We start from the raw sequence: 26,542 nt of genomic DNA, 5'->3' as shown, positions 1-26,542 counted from the left end.
CGGGCCCAGGAACGTGCTTGACGGCCCCCTTGGCCAAGAGGGCCGCAAATTCCTCCTGCAGAAGTCACAAGTGATGCCGCGACATGCGATGGTACTGCGGTGGAATGGCTGGAAGGGTCGCCTCGAAGGGGAGGGAGTAGCCCCTTTGGACGATTTGCAGCACCCACCTGTCCGATGTGATGGAGCGCCAGTGAAGGAGGTGATGGCGAACCCTGCCCCCCACTGGCGTCGAATGGGCCTGAAAACTCGAGCTAGGGGGATTTTGAGGCAGCTGCTGCAGGGGCGGGTGTGGACTGGCCCTGCCTGTGTCCCCCGGCACCGCCACGGCGGTTACCACGTCCGTGACCGCGGCCTGTGGCTAGCGGGACGTGAGGGGCCACGAAAAGGACGAAAGGCAGAAGTCTTCTGGCGTTGGCCAAGGCCCAAGGACTTGGCGGTAGCCCTGGAGTCCTTAAAACGTTCCAGTGCGCTGTCCACCGTATCGCCAAAAAGTCGACAGCTATCAAAGGGCATGTCCATAAGGGATGCTTGGACATCGCCCGAAAAGTTGGCGGACCTCAGCCACGCGTGGCGGTGAACCGCCACCGTCGTTGTCATCGCCCTGCCTTGCGAGTCCGTGGTATCCAGTCCACACCGAATGGAATATCGTGCTGCGTCCCTTCCCTCCGCGAGGGCCTGGGTTAGCTTTGCCTTGACCTCCGCTGGGCATTGCGGCAGCACTTCCGCAACCGTATCCCACAAAGAGTGGGAGTAACGGCCCAAAAGGCAGCCGGTGTTGACAGACCGCAACCCCAAGCTCAGTGAGGAGAACAGGTTCTTACCGAACTGGTCGTACCTTTTGGATTCCCGATCCAGAGGGGCAGTCGGAAATGCGGCCTGGGAAGTTGAGGCCTGGATCACCAGGCTGTCAGGGGTGGGGTGAACGGACAGGAAACTGGGGTTGCCCGGAGCGGTGGCGTCAGGTCACGTTCCGATCCGCAGGGAGGCCTGTGGAGGGCTTGGACCAGGTGCCCAACAGAACGTCAGTGAGGGCCTCGTTGAACGGCAGGAGAGGCTCTGAGGAGCTTACCTGCGGTTTGAGTACCTCATTGAGGAGGTTAGTCCTCACAGCCGCGACTGGGAGCTCAAGAACTAAGGTCTTGGCTGCCCGAGTCAACACCGCGCTGTATGCAGCCCCCTCCTCCGTGCCCACGGCAGATCGGGAGACAAAACCAGTGTCGGGCGAAGTGTCCAGACCACTGGCTTCCCCAAGTATGTCCGTCCAGTCCTAACTCAACTGGCATTGCAGTGCCAGAGGGTCCTCAGACCCCTCCCAATCCCCCTTGTCCTCATTCTCCTGAAAGTCAGAAAGAAAGGATGGCGCCGGATCGCCAGTGAAAGGCTCACGGGCGACGCCGGTCCGATGCCAGATCCGGTCCGGGATGGGGATCGGGGATGGGGCGACACCCTTGGTGACGACGCCGGCGGAGGGGTCGTAAGGTCGACCGGCGTCGACACGGATCCAGGCCTGGATCCTGAAGAGTCCTGCGGCGTCGGGACCGAAGTCGCCAACGGTGCCGGGGCCGAAGCACCCGACGGCGCCGGGGCAGCGCGACCTCATGGCCGTGAGGAAGGTGCTGATCTCCTCCGGCGTGCGTTCAGCCCAGGGACCAGCGGGTGTGGAGCTGGACGCAGCGCTTGCGGCTCTGGCGGAGCCGCGAGGGCGGTGTCGCCCAAACCCCCGGCCGTGTCGTGCGAGCGTCGGGGGGAGTCAGAAGAGCGATGTTGCTTCTTCGACTTTTTGTGCCTCGACTTACCTGAGGACTTTGAACCCGACGAGTGGTGTCAATTCGCCGAGCTGTGATGACTGTGGCCCCGCGACCGGTCCCTCAACCTCCTCCTGGACTAGGACCTCGAGCGGCGCGGGGCTGACTGCCGGATCTCGAGACGATTACGGGACCGCTCCCGCCTAGCTTTCGACGTCAGGGCCCGGCAGTCGGGGCACGATTTGTCATCATGGTCGGCCCAGAGGCAATAAAGGCACCGACGGTGGGGGTCGGTACCCGACATTAGTCGTTTACAGTCGTCACAGGGCTTGAACCTGGGCATCCCTACCGGCACCGGAGTCGATAACAACTCGAGAAGATCCAAAGCAGATCGAAAAAAGTTAGTCAAGAAGTGGCTAAAGAGTACTGATCTTCCTGGATCTGCGCTTGCTGGAGCAGAAAAAAGAACGAACGTCAGCGCACGAGGGCGGCGTCTAAGTACTCCGACGACGTCTTTCCAGCGACCACAACGCCGACGATGGACGCGGAGCCGCAGAGGACGCCTACTGACGCGCAGGGTTACTGCTACCCAAAACTTTCTGGATTCAGTCTGACGCCTGGGGATATTCTAAGCTAAGGAATCTAACACTAACCTGTTTCTTTCAGATTTCAAATATTACTAAAAGCAATCCTGCCAAATATACTATCCGTCATCAAGTAATTTCTTGGGTATTTACATGATCTTGCCATGTACTACCCACATTTTCGATAAATTGCATTTGTTACATTTCTCACACTATTTCCTAAAATTGGGGATTTAGAAGAACACTCAAATTATATAAAGTGTCTTGCAACTGAAATCAACTGGTGAATTAAGCTAGATTCCCCTGCTGCCTCTCCAGGTCTTCCATAGCCTTGGTTTTCCCCATTATCATCAAGAATATGGATTTGACTAATTAATGGCATGTATGCTCCGCTCTTTTACTGATCTTTTGGTCGAAAAAAGAAGCAAGAGTGGGACATCTAACCAACACAAGTCCAATCACTTTCTTCTTTGCATTTTATGTACATCTTGCCATGTGTCTAGTGTGGCCGATATTGGATAAAATATTAGGATCAGGACAACCTAGTTGCTTTCGGTGTACACAAAGTTGTATTTTTGAGATACTATAGGGTTTGATAAGGGGCACATATGCCAGTGGCATCAGAGAAGTGCAGTATCGAGATACTACTACAAGGTTGGTTGAGGCACCTAGTGCCATTTGGAGGAGAAAAGTGTTGTAATACTGATACAATACAGGGTTGGATGAGTAGGCACAGTATTGTATTGTAATTGTATTTATATAGCACTTACTACCCCTGATGAGGCGTCAAAGCGCTTTTTCGGTGAATAGCATGCTACTCCAGAACCCATAAAAGATTAGTGGTGAATTAGTATAGTGAAATATGGAAGTAATTTGAGCGGTACAGGGTTATCAACATGAATTGAAAAGAGCATACAAGATCAGGGAGCTCATGGTTTATTGGGGAGAGCACAGAGAACTGTGATTACACAGTGCAAAGAAGTACAGTGATCAATGGCCCAGCAGTGTTTTAATGCTTAGAATTTGCACTATGGGCTGAGGGGAATACGGACTGCTGGAGGACTGGAGAGTTGTATTACTGAAATGATACAGTGACTGGGGCCAAACTGCTGACTAGAAGAGCTCCAAGAGTTGTGATGCTAAGGCCATCATTTAAAGGGCCAGGTGACCATGGAGGGCAGAGGCCTGCAATGCTGACATGCTGACTATAAGCATTATAGCTGGAGGATGGTGCTGTGCAAAGAGCAGGTATTAACAGCTCGTTATCATTTCTTAGTTGCTGGAGAAAGCTGAAGCCCGAGAGCGAGAACGTGAAAAGGATGAGGCCCGCAAGCTTCGGAGGAGAGAGGCTGCATTCAAGACCATGCTGAAGCAGGCGGTGCCGTCCCTGGAACCCAAATCCAACTGGGAGGATGTGAGAGCTCTTACTATTCTTAAACATCTAACCCCTGCTCCCAGCTATATTCCCTGTCCTTGCACCCAGACCCTAACTAAGAGCACACATCCCAGCATTACGTACTCCATTGCACTCTGACCCCAACTGAAAGAGTCTAACAGCTCTGCCTTCACTACTAGTCCCCTACAGCACCAGTCTCCTACCCTCACCAGGCAATGCCCCTGTCTCTTGCACTAGTGTCAACTTGCAACCAGACCTAGCACCATCCAAACTGGTGGTCTTCTCCAGGGCCGCTCTGTAAGGTGTCTTCACAAAACAACATTGCACAAGGTGAAGGAAGTGGCCCAATTAGGGTCACCCGGGTTACTCACGACCACCTCTCAGCCTTCCATATCAAATGAAGAGTCGGTCAGACAGTAGAGAATACAAACCAATGATAGTTTAGTCAAAGTACACTCAGAGCGGAGCCCTGTCTGCTCAGTTGCTAGGAGTGCTGCAGAGGGACTGACATCAGCAAGCACGATACATTATGTACATTTTGAAACCAATGTAAGCACGCCCACTGTGGAATTTTCAAAAGAGAGATGCAGCTGGACATTAAATTACAAAGGAGTAAGTTTTGTTTCTGGGGCCGGGCACACACTATCTACCAGTCAAGGTCATTCTGCCCGTGCCCACCACTAGACAAGTGGGAGAAGGCCTATATCTAAAAGGAAAGATATGCGCTAATAAGAACAGTGCATTCATTAGTGTAGCAAAACTCAGCTCTGAAGAAACATAACTTAGAGAAGGCCGTTTCTCAGAAGTGGCAAAGGATTGATTTTGATCATAATACAAAATGGCACCTGTACACAAAACGGCGCCGCAAATGCTAACTTACGTTAAACAATGCGAAAGCATGATATTTATTCCAACAAAGGTCAAGGCCCTGAAACTACCCTGTTAGCTATGTGCTCTTAGTTGTATATCCTGTAAAACACTTTTATTTGGCACAGGACCTGAACTGAACTTCTGGGTTAGGTCATTTGCTGACATCTGATGTTTTACCATCAAGCTATTTCACTATTCCACTATCTTGAGAATGCTCTTCACTTAAATTAGCCAAGGGCTAGTAAATGGTTAAAGTGTAAAATACCACATTTGTTTGGAAGCTCTTCACACTGATAACTTTTTACATGCCTATGAAAATATTTTTCCACCTACACTGTGAGGGTTCTTGCAGCTGTGTGAACAAACAGCAAACAATATTATACACCCTGAAATATGATTTCCCCAGTACCAATCCTCCGTTATTACAGCGTAGCTCACACGGAAGATCAAGTCACTGGCATAAGTACCATTTACCTTTTTACCACCTAGAAGTTCTGCTCATGCTCATCAGTGTAAATCCACTCTCTAAAACCAACCAACACCTCTGCTAAATTACCACAGATGACAGTAGAGTTTGCACCCGCCTTTAAAACCAATCCATTGCTAAATCAATCACTTCTCTTTTGATGTGGACCAGCAAAAGCTGAATTCATGCTCTATAGAACAGTAAAATAAATTCTAAAGACATACTTCTGGCATCTCAACCCCAAATCAGTAATGACCAGGTTAGGACATGTTCTGCCCCCAGTGGTGAAAGGCAGTTTCCCCTCTTTTTGTACTGACCACATTGTTATCTACCTTCCAGTTCAGACCAAGTTCTAATAGCTTCTGTTCCCCCAGGTGCGAGAACGCTTCATCAAAGATCCATCCTTCGACCAGATCACGGTAGAGTCTGAAAGGATTCGTCTCTATAAAGAATTTCTACACGGACTAGAGGTGAGGAGAGATAAGTGGCACTATTGTTGTTGGGATATCCCTGTCTGTCTTGTAGATCCTCTTACATGGGTTCCATCTCCCAAGCAGAATGTTCTTGGGAAGCCTCCAAGCGTCTCACACTGAAGGCCTTGTGGGCCTGCACCTGGTGGGAACTTCCATTTGTTAAGCCATTACAATGACGTTTAGAGCATAGACCCGAGGGTTGCTGATGTTACCTCAGATTAACAGGTGTCTTGGAAAGATGTGCTAGGTTTCAACCTTTGCTCTCATAGTTAGATAGCTTTCCACAGTTTCTGACATCTGCAACATTTCCCAGCTTCTCATTTATGTTTCCCAAATTATACAATCTGGGGCCACTCACGTTTTTAATGTGTTTTCTTTTAATTCATTTGAAAACGTTGTTTTTAAGACTCAATGTGCAAACTTGCGCATTTCATAAACAGTACTCAAAATCTCTAATATCGCCTGCATCAGAACAATTACTGTATTGTTTTGTAAAGAATATTCACCATGACCTCATATCAATTTATTCATCTAATTCTTTACCTCATCCCAATGTATTCAGCTAATACTTTCAAGAATTAGCTAGATAAAACAAAATGAGATTAAAAAAATTAATTCATGAGGCAATGTTGAGTTTTCTTGTTATTTGTAGTGAAAACAAATATTTTTGGGAGAATAGCAAGGCTTCAGTCCCATAAAAAAACAAAAAACTGTACACCCTGGATGTAAATGAGCATCTAGATTCAGATATCAGTGAGATTGTCACATTTTCCTATGGGCGAAGATTAATCCAAAAAAGTTCATGCAAAAACATCTTTGCTGGATAGTGCTCTTACCAAAACTTGGATTTTTACTGAGCCTTTATACTACAGACCAACTAATAGTTGATGTTTTCTCATACTATTTTTTATAGTTGTAACACATTATTTGTAAAATTCAGGATGATAGTGTAGGAGAGTAGGGTCTGCAATCCTATGATCACCCAGATTTTTTGCTTTTGTTTCACTGGTTTACGACTTTCTCTGGCTGTGGGCCTGCCAATCAGACCCACAGCCTGGCTGTTCTCTTTCTAAATTACGATATGTACCCTAGGTGCATTTACCAATTGGTACTGGGCCACCTTATCAGACCCTGTAACTCAGGGCATAGGTGTACCCAGGGCCGCCAGGGGCTGCAGCATGTATTATGCCACCCCTGGCTGGCCTCCTAAATTTGACACAACTGGCTGCATGACAGCTGGGGCGAAGTCGTGTAATCACCCTTTGCTTTGGATATAGTAGCCTATATCTAACCATACAATGGACACCCGAGTTCCTATCAGTCACTCCTATGGCAGGCCTTGACAATCCTGAAGGCAGAGTGCATGGGCTCGTGTGAACTGTGTTCTGGCCCGAGCCGAGCCGGTTGCAGCTTGCGGAGAAAAGACCCAATGGCTGTTCCATGATAACGCGTACCACATCGGTAACTTCGGTGTCGCGTTATCAAGACATGTCGAGTAAGGTGTCATACGAATCGGGGTGCTGCCCTCTCACCAACCCTGGCGACGAGGTTAGCATTCCGCCCTTCTAGAGGGACACGACATGTACGTAACTGTGAACCCCGGTTAAAGTTAACGAAAGCCTCAGCTCCACAAAATGGAGGCTGCCACCACAGACACGAGTCTGACCTCCTGCTGCTGGGAGTCCTTCCAGCGAGGAGCACTTGGACAAAGGGTTTCCTGTCAAGGGCGGTGTTCGCACCGTCCCAGACAGGGTTTGTGTATTCTGGGTAGGTAGGGCTTTTGCGAGAAGGTGACTGCGGAGTGGCACCCCGGTGCTCACTACGCATCTGCCGGTTAGAACCAGTTCCAGGGGCGACAGCCCTGGCCTGGGGAAAGTCCGGCAGAGGAGAGGGGTGTAACTACCCCCCTTCCTGGTCCCACCCTTAGGGCAGGACCTAGTCATGTACCCACCCCTTTCTTTAGAATAAAGGCCGGAGCGGGGACCCTTCCAAATTAGATCATCTTTGAATCAAGAATACTTTCTACGAAAGGACTTCAAGACTCTTCTCAAGATTTCTCCCTTGTGGCTAAGGAGTAGTCACCCTGCATCAGCAGGCACCATCTAAGAACTCTGCGGTTTGCTGTAAGTCCTTCCTCAAGGAATCCGACGGCCCAGCTCGACGAGAACCGGCTTCCCTGGCACCTCTGACCTCTACCCACGTCATCAGCTCAGCTGTGATCTGTGGGTGCGACGAGACCTCGAGGGACCGGCCATCATCAGAACCTGCACGCTCTTAAAACCAGCACGACCATCGAGGTAACTCTCTGGTGAGTGCTCTGGGGTCCAAGAAGCCCCGACCCTGAGCCGCTCCAGCACCGAAGTGCAGCCTCCCAGCATCTCCACGATCTGCGTGGGGCCCTTCTGCTCGCTGCTCAGCACGTTGTCTGGTCACTAGCCGCTGGCTTGTGCCCTTCTGTGACGACATCCGAGAATCATCACTGCTGGTCTGGTTGCTCCAGACCGGCCCTTGCTTCCATCTTTGCGAGAAGCACCCCGGACCCTCCTGGTCCACTCAAGACGCCATCTTAGGCCCACCACGTGGCCCTGAGAACTGCCAAGGCTTGTTGCCCCATCCTGGGCCCAGCGACGCCGACCGCATCATCCTTCGTGGGACAGCTCGCACCTCCGCCGTGGTCGCCGACAATGCCTCCTGGTCCGTGAGACTGCCGAGCCTAGCGTCGCCCACTCACCTGGTCGAGGTGACGGCCAACCGGTGCCTTCCTGGTACCCTCTGACTACTGGCTAGTAGTACGAACTTGGTCCCCTCTGCTTTCAGGTTTCTTCAATCTCCGATCCAGGCTTGGATCTCTACGAACTATTCAGCACTGGTCGCCGGCCAGCAACTCCTTTTCTTCCGGCTCCTGGCTCGTCAGCGAAGACCCCGACGCCTGTAAGACTTGTGCAGCCGCAGCCCTCGTGGCTAGGTAACTCGGCATTTCGGTGCCTGCATAGCCTCCTTACTCTAGGGTCCCGAGTCCCTCGCTTCCGACTTGCCTTATCGGGTCCGCCCGAAACCTTAACCTTCCCGTGTCCTCGGACACTTGTTTTTAAATTGTGCACTTGAAGTATTTGCTAAAGAGATTTGGTTTGTGCTTAGTACCCTGTCCTCATAAAGAGTACAGGGCTGTTGTGATTCTTAATAAATATCCTGTTTATTTTCATAACACTTGTGTGGTGTCCTTTCACTGGGTGTTCAAGGGGTACATGTGTGGTAAACAGCTGGCTTAACACGCCCTCTCGAGTCTTTAGCCTTAGACTGCTCGTATCCACGCTACTAGGATAGCTGGTCTATAGGTTGACTTACAACCAAACACCATAAGGGTCGTTGGTACGATACATAGCGGTCGCTAGAATAGCGAACGTTGCATATCGGGCCAACTTCTCACATTGGTGAGCAGCGGTTGGGATTTGAGCTTGCTGTTGTTTTACCACCCGTATCCTAAGAATATCTTGTTGAAAGATCGCACAAGTACTGTTAGTACATATAACTAAAAGCTTAGAATACTCTGAGTTCTACTGAACCAGCTGTTGTAGCTCCTCAAGGCTTAGCACACCTTGGCTACAACTCTTAGCAAGGGAACAGTAGGAAAACACATAGTGTAGGTAGGTGCATCACTTACACCACACTAGAAACAGTATGTCGGGCCAGGGAGGAAACTCTGAGTCTCCCCTTGTGTCAGTTGACCCTCCACAGGTCATCCCTTCAGGATATACTGTGCTGAGCTTCAAGGAGTTAAGACGACTGTGTCACTCCCGGAAGATTCAGCAGGGGTCTAACCCCACAACGTCCTTTCTGATTGGTCTCTTGGAGACTTATGATGCCAGGAGAGCTGAGAAACTTCGTAGCTCTTCTAATCCAGAAGGAGACATGCCTCCCCTCGAGGGAACCCGGGACGATCCTGACCTCATACACCTCGCAACTGAGAACGAAGATGGCGAGGAGGATGAGGATGAGGATCTCTCTGGGGATGAGGCAGATAAGGGACAGGTAGAAGTCGTCAGACTAAGCAGGTCCAACTTAAGCAAACATGATAGCGGTACTGGGGAACCCCTGGGGCCACTATCAGGTCAGCTTAACATTGGGAATGGACGAGCCCGATCTCTGTCAAGAGACTCTGGCGGATCCCTTCGAACCAATGGCTCTCACAACTCTTCTCAAAGAGGGATGACATCCCCTCAGAGGAGAGTGTACGAAGCTAAGGAAAGGGCAGCCAATCTGAGGATCGAAAGGGAAGAACTTGCCCTGGCCAAAGAAAGGCTTGCCTTTGCTAGAGAGCAACAGTTAAGTGGGGTAGTCCCCACTGGTGGCAGCAATGTACCTAGTAATAGGGAAAAGAGTTTCGATACGAAACACCTTGGGAAGATAGTGCCCCCCTTTAAACAAGGGGACGACATCCACAAATGGATTACCGCTTTGGAGAGGGCCTGCACTGTGCAGGGTGTTCCCCAGAGTCAGTGGGCAGCTATCTTGTGGCTCTCCTTTGAAGGAAAAGGAAGAGACAAGCTCCTCACCACAAGGGTGGAGGACGCTAACAATTACCAAGTCTTGAAGAATACACTCGTTGAAGGGTTCGGCCTAACCACTGAGCAGTACAGGGTGCTGTTCAGGGATACCCAGAAAACGCAGTCTCAAGATTGGTCTGATTTCGTCGATTGTGCCACTAAGGCTTTTGAGGGCTGGTTGCTGGGCAGTAAGGTTACTGATTATCAAGGATTGTATAATTTGATGATGAGAGAACAAATTTTAAACAATTGTCAGAACCAGTTGTTGCATCAGCACCTTGTCGACTCGGATCTGACCTCTCCCCAAGAATTGGGAAAGAAGGCAGACAGATGGGTTCGTACAAGAGTTAAGCAGAACCAGGGCCAGAATCAAGGTGGTCAGAAGAAAGCAGACCAGAAGGGTAAAGATTCTAAAGGGGAACAAAATGACCAGAAGTCTTCGACAGGTCCCCAACAACCCAAAGAGGGTGGGGGTCAGGCTCCCCAAAAGAAGAAAGAAGGCCAATCCAAAAGGTGGTGCCAGTACTGTAAAAGTAAATCTCACTGGTTTAGTGAGTGCACCAAGAAAGGAGGAGGGCAGACTCCTGCCACTGCAGCCCCTAAGGCACCTGTGCCCCCTAGTACAGTCAGCAGTGGTAGTGCGCCTCCCAAGGGTTTAGTAGGGTTAACCCTGGGTTCTGAGGGGCGTGACAACTTAGTTGGCACACTCACTCAGGCTGTCCTTGTCAGTACGGGGGACGCAGACGTATCCCCTGACGTAAGCCCCAATACTTTGGGCAAATACCGACAGACGCCTTTCATAAATGGAAAGATGGCTCAGGCCTATAGGGACACTTGTGCCAGCGTCACCATGGTGACGCCTAACTTTGTGGACCCTGGACAGATCATGCCAGGTACAGAATTCCTGGTGACCAATGCAAGCAATGTCACTACCAATCACAGTATGGCAATTGTAGCTTTCTCCTGGGGAGGGGTAACTGGCCAAAAGAAGGTTGTAGTTAGTCCAGACCTCCCAGTGGATTGTTTGTTGGGCAATGATTTGGAGTCGTCACAATGGTCAGAAGTGGAGCACCGGACTCACATGGAAATGTTAGGTTTGCCAGCACATGTGTTCGCTGTGACTAGGTCACAGGTCAGGAAATGCCCCACTGAACAGGTGCTGGATCCTGGAACAACGGACCAGACACCTCCCAAGAAAAAGAGCAGTAGGGTTAAGGCTGCGCCTTCCCCCTTGCCCCAGGTCGTGGATCAAGTCTCAGAGGAGGCTGACCTACAAGAATTGAGGGAAACTGAGCCGAGGGAGTTCGAACTTGATCAAGTTGAATTCTTGGGTTCAGGGGGACCCTCAAGGGAGGACCTGGGGAAGGATCAGTTAGACTGCCCTTCTCTTGAACCCCTCAGACAGCAGGCTGCTGCTGAGGCTGCTGGGAACGCCACAGGTACCCACAAGGTATACTGGGAAGATGGACTCCTGTACACTGAGTCGAGAGACCCCAAGCCTGGCATGACCAGGAGGCTGGTCGTACCCTTGTCTCAGCGTGGTTTCCTACTTACCTTGGCCCACGAGATTCCCTTAGCAGGTCACTTAGGTCAGACGAAAACGTGGGACAGGCTTGTCTCGCACTTTCACTGGCCTCACATGAACGAAGATACCAAGGAGTTTTGCCGCTCCTGTGTCACTTGCCAAGCCAGTGGTAAGTCAGGTGGCACGACAAAGGCCCCCCTTATACCAATGCCTGTGGTGGGGGTGCCCTTTGAACGGGTGGGGATCGACATCGTCGGTCCCATGGAACCACCTACAGCATCAGGGCACAAGTTTATACTGGTGGTAGTGGATCATGCCACCAGGTATCCTGAAGCTATTCCCCTTAGGACCACTACAGCACCTGTTGTGGCAAGAGCCCTAGTTGGAGTATTCTCCAGAGTGGGCTTCCCTAAGGAGGTCGTCTCCGACAGAGGTGCAAACTTTGTCGAGCTACTTAACTGCTATGTGGAAGGAATGTGGTGTCAACTACAAGTTCACTACACCCTATCATCCACAATGCAATGGGCTTGTTGAGAGATTCAACAGGACCCTAAAAGGGATGATTCATGGACTACCGGAAAAGCTTCGGCGTAGATGGGATGTCCTGATCCCCTGCCTCTTGTTCGCCTACAGAGAAGTCCCACAGAAGGGGGTTGGCTACAGCCCTTTTGAACTTCTGTACGGGCATCCTGTAAGGGGACCCCTGTGTTTGGTGAAGGAAGGATGGGAGAGACCTCTCAAAAAGCCTGCAGCCAACATAGTGGACTATGTGCTTGGCCTCCGCTCGCGGATGGCTGAGTACATGGAAAAGGCATCGGAAAACCTTAAGGCCAGCCAAGAACTCCAAAAAGCTTGGCATGACCAAAAGGCTGTCTTGACTGTTTACCAGCCCGGACAGAAGGTGTGGGTGTTGGAGCCAGTGGCCCCAGCAGCACTCAAGGACAAATGGTCCGGGCCCCACACCATCCTGGAGAAGAAGGGAGAGGTCACCTACCTGGTCGACCTGGGAACTCCCCGGAGCCCCCACAGGGTGCTTCATGTCAACAGGATAAAAGCATATGTCGACAGGAAGGACATGAGTTTGCTCATGGCCCTAGATGAAGGACAGGAAGAGGAGAGTGACCCTCTCCCCGACCTGCTCACTCAGAATCCTGACGATGGCTCGGTAGATGGTGTTGTCTTTTGTGGCAGCCTCTCCGAACATCAACAGAGCGACTGTAAACAGGTTCTTCAGTCGTTCCGACATATGTTTTCTCTAACACCCAGTCAGACCGATTGGTGCACCCATGAGGTCGACACTGGCGACAGCTTGCCCGTAAAGAGTAAAATCTACAGGCAGCCTGATCACGTTAGAGACTGCATCAAAAGTGAAGTGCAGAAAATGTTGGAGCTGGGAGTCATTGAACCCTCGGATAGCCCTTGGGCTAGTCCCGTAGTTCTAGTGCCGAAACCTCACACCCAGGGTGGTAAGAGAGAGATGAGGTTTTGCGTAGACTACAGGGGTCTCAATGCAGTCACTAAGACTGACGCCCACCCAATACCAAGGGCAGACGAGCTTATCGATAGATTGGCTTCGGCCAACTACTTAAGTACGTTTGACCTGACAGCTGGGTACTGGCAAATCAGGTTAGCTGAGGACGCCAAGCCTAAAACCGCATTTTCAACCCCTGGTGGGCATTATCAGTTCGTGGTGATGCCCTTTGGTCTGAAAAATGCACCTGCCACCTTCCAACGGTTGGTGAATCAAGTCCTTACTGGGCTGGATGACTTCTGTGCGGCGTATCTTGACGATATTGCTGTCTTTAGCTCCACCTGGGAGGATCACCTGGTCCACCTGCGGAAGACGTTAGAGGCACTGCAAGCAGCAGGTCTCACTATCAAGGCCACCAAGTGCCAGATAGGGCAGACACAGGTTGTATACCTGGGCCACCTTGTAGGTGGGGGTCAGGTTCAGCCACTGGAGAGCAAGATACAGTCAATCAGGGACTGGGCTCCTCCAACCACCCAGACTCAGGTTCGAGCTTTCTTGGGCCTGACTGGTTACTATAGGAAGTTTGTCAGGAACTATGGTTCAATTGTGACACCATTAAACGAACTGACGAGTAAGAAAATGCCAAAAAAGGTTCAGTGGACAGCGAGCTGTCAAAAAGCATTCGATGACCTAAAGCAGGCCATGTGCACGGCGCCTATCCTCAAGAGTCCGGACTACTCCAAACCATTCATTGTCCAAACAGATGCTTCTGAGTTGGGTGTGGGAGCTGTTCTTTCTCAACTGAATTTTGATGGTCAAGACCAGCCCATTGCTTTTATAAGCAGAAGGCTGACCCCTAGAGAGAAGAATTGGTCAGCTATTGAGAGGGAGGCCTTTGCTGTGGTTTGGGCCCTGAAGAAGCTGAGGCCATACTTGTTTGGCACTCACTTCAAGATTCAGACCGACCATAAGCCCCTCTTGTGGCTAAATCAGATGAAGGGTGAAAACCCCAAACTGCTTAGGTGGTCCATTTCCCTACAGGGGATGGACTTCACAGTGGAACATAGACCTGGTACTGATCATGGCAATGCCGATGGGCTCTCCAGATACTTCCACTTAGAACAAGAAGACTCACCTGGTCAAGGTTAGTTAGTTGTTCCGACGTTTGGGGGGGGGTCATGTAGGAGAGTAGGGTCTGCAATCCTATGATCACCCAGATTTTTTGCTTTTGTTTCACTGGTTTACGACTTTCTCTGGCTGTGGGCCTGCCAATCAGACCCACAGCCTGGCTGTTCTCTTTCTAAATTACGATATGTACCCTAGGTGCATTTACCAATTGGTACTGGGCCACCTTATCAGACCCTGTAACTCAGGGCATAGGTGTACCCAGGGCCGCCAGGGGCTGCAGCATGTATTATGCCACCCCTGGCTGGCCTCCTAAATTTGACACAACTGGCTGCATGACAGCTGGGGCGAAGTCGTGTAATCACCCTTTGCTTTGGATATAGTAGCCTATATCTAACCATACAATGGACACCCGAGTTCCTATCAGTCACTCCTATGGCAGGCCTTGACAATCCTGAAGGCAGAGTGCATGGGCTCGTGTGAACTGTGTTCTGGCCCGAGCCGAGCCGGTTGCAGCTTGCGGAGAAAAGACCCAATGGCTGTTCCATGATAACGCGTACCACATCGGTAACTTCGGTGTCGCGTTATCAAGACATGTCGAGTAAGGTGTCATACGAATCGGGGTGCTGCCCTCTCACCAACCCTGGCGACGAGGTTAGCATTCCGCCCTTCTAGAGGGACACGACATGTACGTAACTGTGAACCCCGGTTAAAGTTAACGAAAGCCTCAGCTCCACAAAATGGAGGCTGCCACCACAGACACGAGTCTGACCTCCTGCTGCTGGGAGTCCTTCCAGCGAGGAGCACTTGGACAAAGGGTTTCCTGTCAAGGGCGGTGTTCGCACCGTCCCAGACAGGGTTTGTGTATTCTGGGTAGGTAGGGCTTTTGCGAGAAGGTGACTGCGGAGTGGCACCCCGGTGCTCACTACGCATCTGCCGGTTAGAACCAGTTCCAGGGGCGACAGCCCTGGCCTGGGGAAAGTCCGGCAGAGGAGAGGGGTGTAACTACCCCCCTTCCTGGTCCCACCCTTAGGGCAGGACCTAGTCATGTACCCACCCCTTTCTTTAGAATAAAGGCCGGAGCGGGGACCCTTCCAAATTAGATCATCTTTGAATCAAGAATACTTTCTACGAAAGGACTTCAAGACTCTTCTCAAGATTTCTCCCTTGTGGCTAAGGAGTAGTCACCCTGCATCAGCAGGCACCATCTAAGAACTCTGCGGTTTGCTGTAAGTCCTTCCTCAAGGAATCCGACGGCCCAGCTCGACGAGAACCGGCTTCCCTGGCACCTCTGACCTCTACCCACGTCATCAGCTCAGCTGTGATCTGTGGGTGCGACGAGACCTCGAGGGACCGGCCATCATCAGAACCTGCACGCTCTTAAAACCAGCACGACCATCGAGGTAACTCTCTGGTGAGTGCTCTGGGGTCCAAGAAGCCCCGACCCTGAGCCGCTCCAGCACCGAAGTGCAGCCTCCCAGCATCTCCACGATCTGCGTGGGGCCCTTCTGCTCGCTGCTCAGCACGTTGTCTGGTCACTAGCCGCTGGCTTGTGCCCTTCTGTGACGACATCCGAGAATCATCACTGCTGGTCTGGTTGCTCCAGACCGGCCCTTGCTTCCATCTTTGCGAGAAGCACCCCGGACCCTCCTGGTCCACTCAAGACGCCATCTTAGGCCCACCACGTGGCCCTGAGAACTGCCAAGGCTTGTTGCCCCATCCTGGGCCCAGCGACGCCGACCGCATCATCCTTCGTGGGACAGCTCGCACCTCCGCCGTGGTCGCCGACAATGCCTCCTGGTCCGTGAGACTGCCGAGCCTAGCGTCGCCCACTCACCTGGTCGAGGTGACGGCCAACCGGTGCCTTCCTGGTACCCTCTGACTACTGGCTAGTAGTACGAACTTGGTCCCCTCTGCTTTCAGGTTTCTTCAATCTCCGATCCAGGCTTGGATCTCTACGAACTATTCAGCACTGGTCGCCGGCCAGCAACTCCTTTTCTTCCGGCTCCTGGCTCGTCAGCGAAGACCCCGACGCCTGTAAGACTTGTGCAGCCGCAGCCCTCGTGGCTAGGTAACTCGGCATTTCGGTGCCTGCATAGCCTCCTTACTCTAGGGTCCCGAGTCCCTCGCTTCCGACTTGCCTTATCGGGTCCGCCCGAAACCTTAACCTTCCCGTGTCCTCGGACACTTGTTTTTAAATTGTGCACTTGAAGTATTTGCTAAAGAGATTTGGTTTGTGCTTAGTACCCTGTCCTCATAAAGAGTACAGGGCTGTTGTGATTCTTAATAAATATCCTGTTTATTTTCATATTACTTGTGTGGTGTCCTTTCACTGGGTGTTCAAGGGGTACATGTGTGGTAAACAGCTGGCTTAACACGCCCTCTCGAGTCTTTAGCCTTAGACTGCTCGTATCCACGCTACTAGGATAGCTGGTCTATAGGTTGACTTACAACCAAACACCATAAGGGTCGTTGGTACGATACATAGCGGTCGCTAGAATAGCGAACGTTGCATATCGGGCCAACTTCTCACATTGGTGAGCAGCGGTTGGGATTTGAGCTTGCTGTTGTTTTACCACCCGTATCCTAAGAATATCTTGTTGAAAGATCGCACAAGTACTGTTAGTACATATAACTAAAAGCTTAGAATACTCTGAGTTCTACTGAACCAGCTGTTGTAGCTCCTCAAGGCTTAGCACACCTTGGCTACAACTCTTAGCAAGGGAACAGTAGGAAAACACATAGTGTAGGTAGGTGCATCACTTACACCACACTAGAAACAGTATGTCGGGCCAGGGAGGAAACTCTGAGTCTCCCCTTGTGTCAGTTGACCCTCCACAGGTCATCCCTTCAGGATATACTGTGCTGAGCTTCAAGGAGTTAAGACGACTGTGTCACTCCCGGAAGATTCAGCAGGGGTCTAACCCCACAACGTCCTTTCTGATTGGTCTCTTGGAGACTTATGATGCCAGGAGAGCTGAGAAACTTCGTAGCTCTTCTAATCCAGAAGGAGACATGCCTCCCCTCGAGGGAACCCGGGACGATCCTGACCTCATACACCTCGCAACTGAGAACGAAGATGGCGAGGAGGATGAGGATGAGGATCTCTCTGGGGATGAGGCAGATAAGGGACAGGTAGAAGTCGTCAGACTAAGCAGGTCCAACTTAAGCAAACATGATAGCGGTACTGGGGAACCCCTGGGGCCACTATCAGGTCAGCTTAACATTGGGAATGGACGAGCCCGATCTCTGTCAAGAGACTCTGGCGGATCCCTTCGAACCAATGGCTCTCACAACTCTTCTCAAAGAGGGATGACATCCCCTCAGAGGAGAGTGTACGAAGCTAAGGAAAGGGCAGCCAATCTGAGGATCGAAAGGGAAGAACTTGCCCTGGCCAAAGAAAGGCTTGCCTTTGCTAGAGAGCAACAGTTAAGTGGGGTAGTCCCCACTGGTGGCAGCAATGTACCTAGTAATAGGGAAAAGAGTTTCGATACGAAACACCTTGGGAAGATAGTGCCCCCCTTTAAACAAGGGGACGACATCCACAAATGGATTACCGCTTTGGAGAGGGCCTGCACTGTGCAGGGTGTTCCCCAGAGTCAGTGGGCAGCTATCTTGTGGCTCTCCTTTGAAGGAAAAGGAAGAGACAAGCTCCTCACCACAAGGGTGGAGGACGCTAACAATTACCAAGTCTTGAAGAATACACTCGTTGAAGGGTTCGGCCTAACCACTGAGCAGTACAGGGTGCTGTTCAGGGATACCCAGAAAACGCAGTCTCAAGATTGGTCTGATTTCGTCGATTGTGCCACTAAGGCTTTTGAGGGCTGGTTGCTGGGCAGTAAGGTTACTGATTATCAAGGATTGTATAATTTGATGATGAGAGAACAAATTTTAAACAATTGTCAGAACCAGTTGTTGCATCAGCACCTTGTCGACTCGGATCTGACCTCTCCCCAAGAATTGGGAAAGAAGGCAGACAGATGGGTTCGTACAAGAGTTAAGCAGAACCAGGGCCAGAATCAAGGTGGTCAGAAGAAAGCAGACCAGAAGGGTAAAGATTCTAAAGGGGAACAAAATGACCAGAAGTCTTCGACAGGTCCCCAACAACCCAAAGAGGGTGGGGGTCAGGCTCCCCAAAAGAAGAAAGAAGGCCAATCCAAAAGGTGGTGCCAGTACTGTAAAAGTAAATCTCACTGGTTTAGTGAGTGCACCAAGAAAGGAGGAGGGCAGACTCCTGCCACTGCAGCCCCTAAGGCACCTGTGCCCCCTAGTACAGTCAGCAGTGGTAGTGCGCCTCCCAAGGGTTTAGTAGGGTTAACCCTGGGTTCTGAGGGGCGTGACAACTTAGTTGGCACACTCACTCAGGCTGTCCTTGTCAGTACGGGGGACGCAGACGTATCCCCTGACGTAAGCCCCAATACTTTGGGCAAATACCGACAGACGCCTTTCATAAATGGAAAGATGGCTCAGGCCTATAGGGACACTTGTGCCAGCGTCACCATGGTGACGCCTAACTTTGTGGACCCTGGACAGATCATGCCAGGTACAGAATTCCTGGTGACCAATGCAAGCAATGTCACTACCAATCACAGTATGGCAATTGTAGCTTTCTCCTGGGGAGGGGTAACTGGCCAAAAGAAGGTTGTAGTTAGTCCAGACCTCCCAGTGGATTGTTTGTTGGGCAATGATTTGGAGTCGTCACAATGGTCAGAAGTGGAGCACCGGACTCACATGGAAATGTTAGGTTTGCCAGCACATGTGTTCGCTGTGACTAGGTCACAGGTCAGGAAATGCCCCACTGAACAGGTGCTGGATCCTGGAACAACGGACCAGACACCTCCCAAGAAAAAGAGCAGTAGGGTTAAGGCTGCGCCTTCCCCCTTGCCCCAGGTCGTGGATCAAGTCTCAGAGGAGGCTGACCTACAAGAATTGAGGGAAACTGAGCCGAGGGAGTTCGAACTTGATCAAGTTGAATTCTTGGGTTCAGGGGGACCCTCAAGGGAGGACCTGGGGAAGGATCAGTTAGACTGCCCTTCTCTTGAACCCCTCAGACAGCAGGCTGCTGCTGAGGCTGCTGGGAACGCCACAGGTACCCACAAGGTATACTGGGAAGATGGACTCCTGTACACTGAGTCGAGAGACCCCAAGCCTGGCATGACCAGGAGGCTGGTCGTACCCTTGTCTCAGCGTGGTTTCCTACTTACCTTGGCCCACGAGATTCCCTTAGCAGGTCACTTAGGTCAGACGAAAACGTGGGACAGGCTTGTCTCGCACTTTCACTGGCCTCACATGAACGAAGATACCAAGGAGTTTTGCCGCTCCTGTGTCACTTGCCAAGCCAGTGGTAAGTCAGGTGGCACGACAAAGGCCCCCCTTATACCAATGCCTGTGGTGGGGGTGCCCTTTGAACGGGTGGGGATCGACATCGTCGGTCCCATGGAACCACCTACAGCATCAGGGCACAAGTTTATACTGGTGGTAGTGGATCATGCCACCAGGTATCCTGAAGCTATTCCCCTTAGGACCACTACAGCACCTGTTGTGGCAAGAGCCCTAGTTGGAGTATTCTCCAGAGTGGGCTTCCCTAAGGAGGTCGTCTCCGACAGAGGTGCAAACTTTGTCGAGCTACTTAACTGCTATGTGGAAGGAATGTGGTGTCAACTACAAGTTCACTACACCCTATCATCCACAATGCAATGGGCTTGTTGAGAGATTCAACAGGACCCTAAAAGGGATGATTCATGGACTACCGGAAAAGCTTCGGCGTAGATGGGATGTCCTGATCCCCTGCCTCTTGTTCGCCTACAGAGAAGTCCCACAGAAGGGGGTTGGCTACAGCCCTTTTGAACTTCTGTACGGGCATCCTGTAAGGGGACCCCTGTGTTTGGTGAAGGAAGGATGGGAGAGACCTCTCAAAAAGCCTGCAGCCAACATAGTGGACTATGTGCTTGGCCTCCGCTCGCGGATGGCTGAGTACATGGAAAAGGCATCGGAAAACCTTAAGGCCAGCCAAGAACTCCAAAAAGCTTGGCATGACCAAAAGGCTGTCTTGACTGTTTACCAGCCCGGACAGAAGGTGTGGGTGTTGGAGCCAGTGGCCCCAGCAGCACTCAAGGACAAATGGTCCGGGCCCCACACCATCCTGGAGAAGAAGGGAGAGGTCACCTACCTGGTCGACCTGGGAACTCCCCGGAGCCCCCACAGGGTGCTTCATGTCAACAGGATAAAAGCATATGTCGACAGGAAGGACATGAGTTTGCTCATGGCCCTAGATGAAGGACAGGAAGAGGAGAGTGACCCTCTCCCCGACCTGCTCACTCAGAATCCTGACGATGGCTCGGTAGATGGTGTTGTCTTTTGTGGCAGCCTCTCCGAACATCAACAGAGCGACTGTAAACAGGTTCTTCAGTCGTTCCGACATATGTTTTCTCTAACACCCAGTCAGACCGATTGGTGCACCCATGAGGTCGACACTGGCGACAGCTTGCCCGTAAAGAGTAAAATCTACAGGCAGCCTGATCACGTTAGAGACTGCATCAAAAGTGAAGTGCAGAAAATGTTGGAGCTGGGAGTCATTGAACCCTCGGATAGCCCTTGGGCTAGTCCCGTAGTTCTAGTGCCGAAACCTCACACCCAGGGTGGTAAGAGAGAGATGAGGTTTTGCGTAGACTACAGGGGTCTCAATGCAGTCACTAAGACTGACGCCCACCCAATACCAAGGGCAGACGAGCTTATCGATAGATTGGCTTCGGCCAACTACTTAAGTACGTTTGACCTGACAGCTGGGTACTGGCAAATCAGGTTAGCTGAGGACGCCAAGCCTAAAACCGCATTTTCAACCCCTGGTGGGCATTATCAGTTCGTGGTGATGCCCTTTGGTCTGAAAAATGCACCTGCCACCTTCCAACGGTTGGTGAATCAAGTCCTTACTGGGCTGGATGACTTCTGTGCGGCGTATCTTGACGATATTGCTGTCTTTAGCTCCACCTGGGAGGATCACCTGGTCCACCTGCGGAAGACGTTAGAGGCACTGCAAGCAGCAGGTCTCACTATCAAGGCCACCAAGTGCCAGATAGGGCAGACACAGGTTGTATACCTGGGCCACCTTGTAGGTGGGGTTCAGGTTCAGCTACTGGAGAGCAAGATACAGTCAATCAGGGACTGGGCTCCTCCAACCACCCAGACTCAGGTTCGAGCTTTCTTGGGCCTGACTGGTTACTATAGGAAGTTTGTCAGGAACTATGGTTCAATTGTGACACCATTAAACGAACTGACGAGTAAGAAAATGCCAAAAAAGGTTCAGTGGACAGCGAGCTGTCAAAAAGCATTCGATGACCTAAAGCAGGCCATGTGCACGGCGCCTATCCTCAAGAGTCCGGACTACTCCAAACCATTCATTGTCCAAACAGATGCTTCTGAGTTGGGTGTGGGAGCTGTTCTTTCTCAACTGAATTTTGATGGTCAAGACCAGCCCATTGCTTTTATAAGCAGAAGGCTGACCCCTAGAGAGAAGAATTGGTCAGCTATTGAGAGGGAGGCCTTTGCTGTGGTTTGGGCCCTGAAGAAGCTGAGGCCATACTTGTTTGGCACTCACTTCAAGATTCAGACCGACCATAAGCCCCTCTTGTGGCTAAATCAGATGAAGGGTGAAAACCCCAAACTGCTTAGGTGGTCCATTTCCCTACAGGGGATGGACTTCACAGTGGAACATAGACCTGGTACTGATCATGGCAATGCCGATGGGCTCTCCAGATACTTCCACTTAGAACAAGAAGACTCACCTGGTCAAGGTTAGTTAGTTGTTCCGACGTTTGGGGGGGGGTCATGTAGGAGAGTAGGGTCTGCAATCCTATGATCACCCAGATTTTTTGCTTTTGTTTCACTGGTTTACGACTTTCTCTGGCTGTGGGCCTGCCAATCAGACCCACAGCCTGGCTGTTCTCTTTCTAAATTACGATATGTACCCTAGGTGCATTTACCAATTGGTACTGGGCCACCTTATCAGACCCTGTAACTCAGGGCATAGGTGTACCCAGGGCCGCCAGGGGCTGCAGCATGTATTATGCCACCCCTGGCTGGCCTCCTAAATTTGACACAACTGGCTGCATGACAGCTGGGGCGAAGTCGTGTAATCACCCTTTGCTTTGGATATAGTAGCCTATATCTAACCATACAATGGACACCCGAGTTCCTATCAGTCACTCCTATGGCAGGCCTTGACAATCCTGAAGGCAGAGTGCATGGGCTCGTGTGAACTGTGTTCTGGCCCGAGCCGAGCCGGTTGCAGCTTGCGGAGAAAAGACCCAATGGCTGTTCCATGATAACGCGTACCACATCGGTAACTTCGGTGTCGCGTTATCAAGACATGTCGAGTAAGGTGTCATACGAATCGGGGTGCTGCCCTCTCACCAACCCTGGCGACGAGGTTAGCATTCCGCCCTTCTAGAGGGACACGACATGTACGTAACTGTGAACCCCGGTTAAAGTTAACGAAAGCCTCAGCTCCACAAAATGGAGGCTGCCACCACAGACACGAGTCTGACCTCCTGCTGCTGGGAGTCCTTCCAGCGAGGAGCACTTGGACAAAGGGTTTCCTGTCAAGGGCGGTGTTCGCACCGTCCCAGACAGGGTTTGTGTATTCTGGGTAGGTAGGGCTTTTGCGAGAAGGTGACTGCGGAGTGGCACCCCGGTGCTCACTACGCATCTGCCGGTTAGAACCAGTTCCAGGGGCGACAGCCCTGGCCTGGGGAAAGTCCGGCAGAGGAGAGGGGTGTAACTACCCCCCTTCCTGGTCCCACCCTTAGGGCAGGACCTAGTCATGTACCCACCCCTTTCTTTAGAATAAAGGCCGGAGCGGGGACCCTTCCAAATTAGATCATCTTTGAATCAAGAATACTTTCTACGAAAGGACTTCAAGACTCTTCTCAAGATTTCTCCCTTGTGGCTAAGGAGTAGTCACCCTGCATCAGCAGGCACCATCTAAGAACTCTGCGGTTTGCTGTAAGTCCTTCCTCAAGGAATCCGACGGCCCAGCTCGACGAGAACCGGCTTCCCTGGCACCTCTGACCTCTACCCACGTCATCAGCTCAGCTGTGATCTGTGGGTGCGAAGAGACCTCGAGGGACCGGCCATCATCAGAACCTGCACGCTCTTAAAACCAGCACGACCATCGAGGTAACTCTCTGGTGAGTGCTCTGGGGTCCGAGAAGCCCCGACCCTGAGCCGCTCCAGCACCGAAGTGCAGCCTCCCAGCATCTCCACGATCTGCGTGGGGCCCTTCTGCTCGCTGCTCAGCACGTTGTCTGGTCACTAGCCGCTGGCTTGTGCCCTTCTGTGACGACATCCGAGAATCATCACTGCTGGTCTGGTTGCTCCAGACCGGCCCTTGCTTCCATCTTTGCGAGAAGCACCCCGGACCCTCCTGGTCCACTCAAGACGCCATCTTAGGCCCACCACGTGGCCCTGAGAACTGCCAAGGCTTGTTGCCCCATCCTGGGCCCAGCGACGCCGACCGCATCATCCTTCGTGGGACAGCTCGCACCTCCGCCGTGGTCGCCGACAACGCCTCCTGGTCCGTGAGACTGCCGAGCCTAGCGTCGCCCACTCACCTGGTCGAGGTGACGGCCAACCGGTGCCTTCCTGGTACCCTCTGACTACTGGCTAGTAGTACGAACTTGGTCCCCTCTGCTTTCAGGTTTCTTCAATCTCCGATCCAGGCTTGGATCTCTACGAACTATTCAGCACTGGTCGCCGGCCAGCAACTCCTTTTCTTCCGGCTCCTGGCTCGTCAGCGAAGACCCCGACGCCTGTAAGACTTGTGCAGCCGCAGCCCTCGTGGCTAGGTAACTCGGCATTTCGGTGCCTGCATAGCCTCCTTACTCTAGGGTCCCGAGTCCCTCGCTTCCGACTTGCCTTATCGGGTCCGCCCGAAACCTTAACCTTCCCGTGTCCTCGGACACTTGTTTTTAAATTGTGCACTTGAAGTATTTGCTAAAGAGATTTGGTTTGTGCTTAGTACCCTGTCCTCATAAAGAGTACAGGGCTGTTGTGATTCTTAATAAATATCCTGTTTATTTTCATAACACTTGTGTGGTGTCCTTTCACTGGGAGTTCAAGGGGTACATGTGTGGTAAACAGCTGGCTTAACACGCCCTCTCGAGTCTTTAGCCTTAGACTGCTCGTATCCACGCTACTAGGATAGCTGGTCTATAGGTTGACTTACAACCAAACACCATAAGGGTCGTTGGTACGATACATAGCGGTCGCTAGAATAGCGAACGTTGCATATCGGGCCAACTTCTCACAGATAGGATGCTCACTGTTTGATGAATGTTGTCTAAAAATTGAACTGATACATCTAAGGTCAGTCACTAACCATTCCTCTTCTTTGGATGTAGAACGAATGTCAGCATCGTCATGTCAAGGCCAAGAAGCACTCCAAGAAATCCAAGAAGCAGCATCGCAAGCGGTCACACTCCCAGTCGGTAAGCAAGCTCAAATTGCCGCTAAAATGAATATCCAGAAGGCTGTTGTAGATGGAGCAGTAGAGCATTAATCACTGAAGAAACACACAGTTAAAACTGTGTTAGTGTTCTGGCTCAAATGCACAAAACCACAGAAATTCGCTGGTTATGGTACAAACACAACGCACGCCTGCTCAGAAACTTTTTATATGCTTATAACAAAAAAAAATACTGAACAGATTTACCCAAATGAACGAAAGCACGTTTTCTGACTAAAGTCCTACTTTTATGCCCAATTTATTGTAATTCCTTTCAGCAGTTTCGGCTGCTAACAGAAGCAAAATGTCCTATGGGAGCTAAAATAGTAAAGCAAAACTTTTTTAATCTACCCCCCACCTCAAGCATCCCCCATCACGCTTTTTCATTTTTTTCGCCTGAACGGATCCTCCTGAAAATTGTAATGTCTGCCCTTATTGGACTACACTCTAATTTTGGTGCAGATCCATCCAATAGGTCAAAAGACATAGGCAAGGGGGCGTGGCCAAGATGGAGACATGATCAGACGCAGGTCTTAATGGCTCCCTGCCCCGATCTCCTCTAAAGCCCCTTAATAGCACACTTCGCTCCCCAAAAGTCACACCTTCAACCGGTGAAGATACAGAGAACGTGTCCGACCCCATGAGAGAGGTTCCGGAGGAGAGGCAGCGCCCGGAGCGGCTTTTTGAAGGCAGCTGTGTCTGGCCGCGTCGCTAAAATGGCGGCCATGACGGAGCAGTGAGGAGCTCTGTGACGGCATCGGGCAGGTCCTGGCGAGGGACACAGCCGAGTCGCCCCTATCAGCAGCCCTGCGAGGGGCTGTTCGCCTGTAAACTGGGAGAGGAGCGGCTGGAGGATACGGTCGGCGGCCGCTGACACCAAGCCGGCGAAGAGACGGAGGGCCAGTAAGGGGTCGCAAAAATCGGGGCCCCGGCTTCGGCCTTTCGCGAAGTGAGGAGCCAGCGCCGCAGACGAGCCCAGTTGTAAAGGCGGATCGGCTCCCAGAGTGGCCTGATAGACCGGCGGCCACCATCGCGGCCTGGCCGGAGAGCGGCGAGCGGAGGCCCCCGGAGGCGTTAAACTAGAGGGCCCGGTCTCGGGCCTGGTGGTGAGAGAAAGTCAGCGCCCCCGCCGTATCTTACCTGGGCTGCGCTAAAGCTGTGAGAGGCGCAGCCCAGTGAAAGTCTGAAGACAGGGGGAGCTTAGCGGGAGCAAGCACACCGGCCACGGGACAGACTGCCACCGGAGAGACCATAGTGGAGTGGTGAGGCACGGGACACTCCCGGTAGCGGCAAAATAAAGAACGGGACCCGGTCTTGGGCTTACCCGAAGTGTGTGACCGGCCCAGGGTCGAGGTTGGGCCTGGAAGAGGCGGACTGCCTGTTATAGAGGCCCCCGGCGGAGGCCTGCTACACCGGGCCCAGCTCCCTGGTTGATCGAGGACTCAGGCCCAGACCGAGAGTCTGGGCGTGGACGTCCCGGTATCGGATTGGCACCGGAGGGACAAGAAGCGAGGCCCGGAGGGTCGGGCCCGGCTCGGGCCACAGCGGACAAGAGGGGATAAGGCCGGCAGGCAAATCGCGGCTCCCAGAACACTGGCGGGAAGAGGCATGCAGTGGGGGCAGTAAAGCCAGCAGCTCAGCGCTGTGCCACACTCCCCTCTGGACACACAAGGAAGGCCTTGGAGGCAGCAGTAAGGCGGACCGCCCGGGTGATCGAGCCCGGTCCAGCGTTGAGCCCAAAGGTCCCGAGGTGGAGAGGTGCACCACGCCAACAGACCGTGGTGAGGAGCGATACCGAGGGTGGCTGCGGCAGACACTCGGAGAGCGTAATCGGGCTCCCGG

General features: G+C 52.0%; 1 protein-coding gene across 1 annotated transcript in view; it reads left to right on the top strand.

Moving 5' to 3' along the window:
- LOC147748761 (pre-mRNA-processing factor 40 homolog B-like) overlaps nt 1-26,542 on the top strand; it is a 146,360-nt gene that overhangs the window by 83,281 nt on the left and 36,537 nt on the right. The window contains exons 17-19 of the mRNA XM_086928428.1: nt 3,606-3,743; nt 5,436-5,531; nt 24,597-24,683. Coding sequence (XP_086784554.1) covers nt 3,606-3,743; nt 5,436-5,531; nt 24,597-24,683 — 321 coding nt within the window. The remainder of the gene's footprint in view (nt 1-3,605; nt 3,744-5,435; nt 5,532-24,596; nt 24,684-26,542) is intronic.

This window comes from Lissotriton vulgaris, chromosome 1_1, assembly GCF_964263255.1.
Source record: "Lissotriton vulgaris chromosome 1_1, aLisVul1.2, whole genome shotgun sequence".
Taxonomy (NCBI): Eukaryota; Metazoa; Chordata; class Amphibia; order Caudata; family Salamandridae; genus Lissotriton; species Lissotriton vulgaris.
Note: the sequence above shows the minus strand (reverse complement) of the source record. Positions and strands in the feature narration are given on the sequence as shown.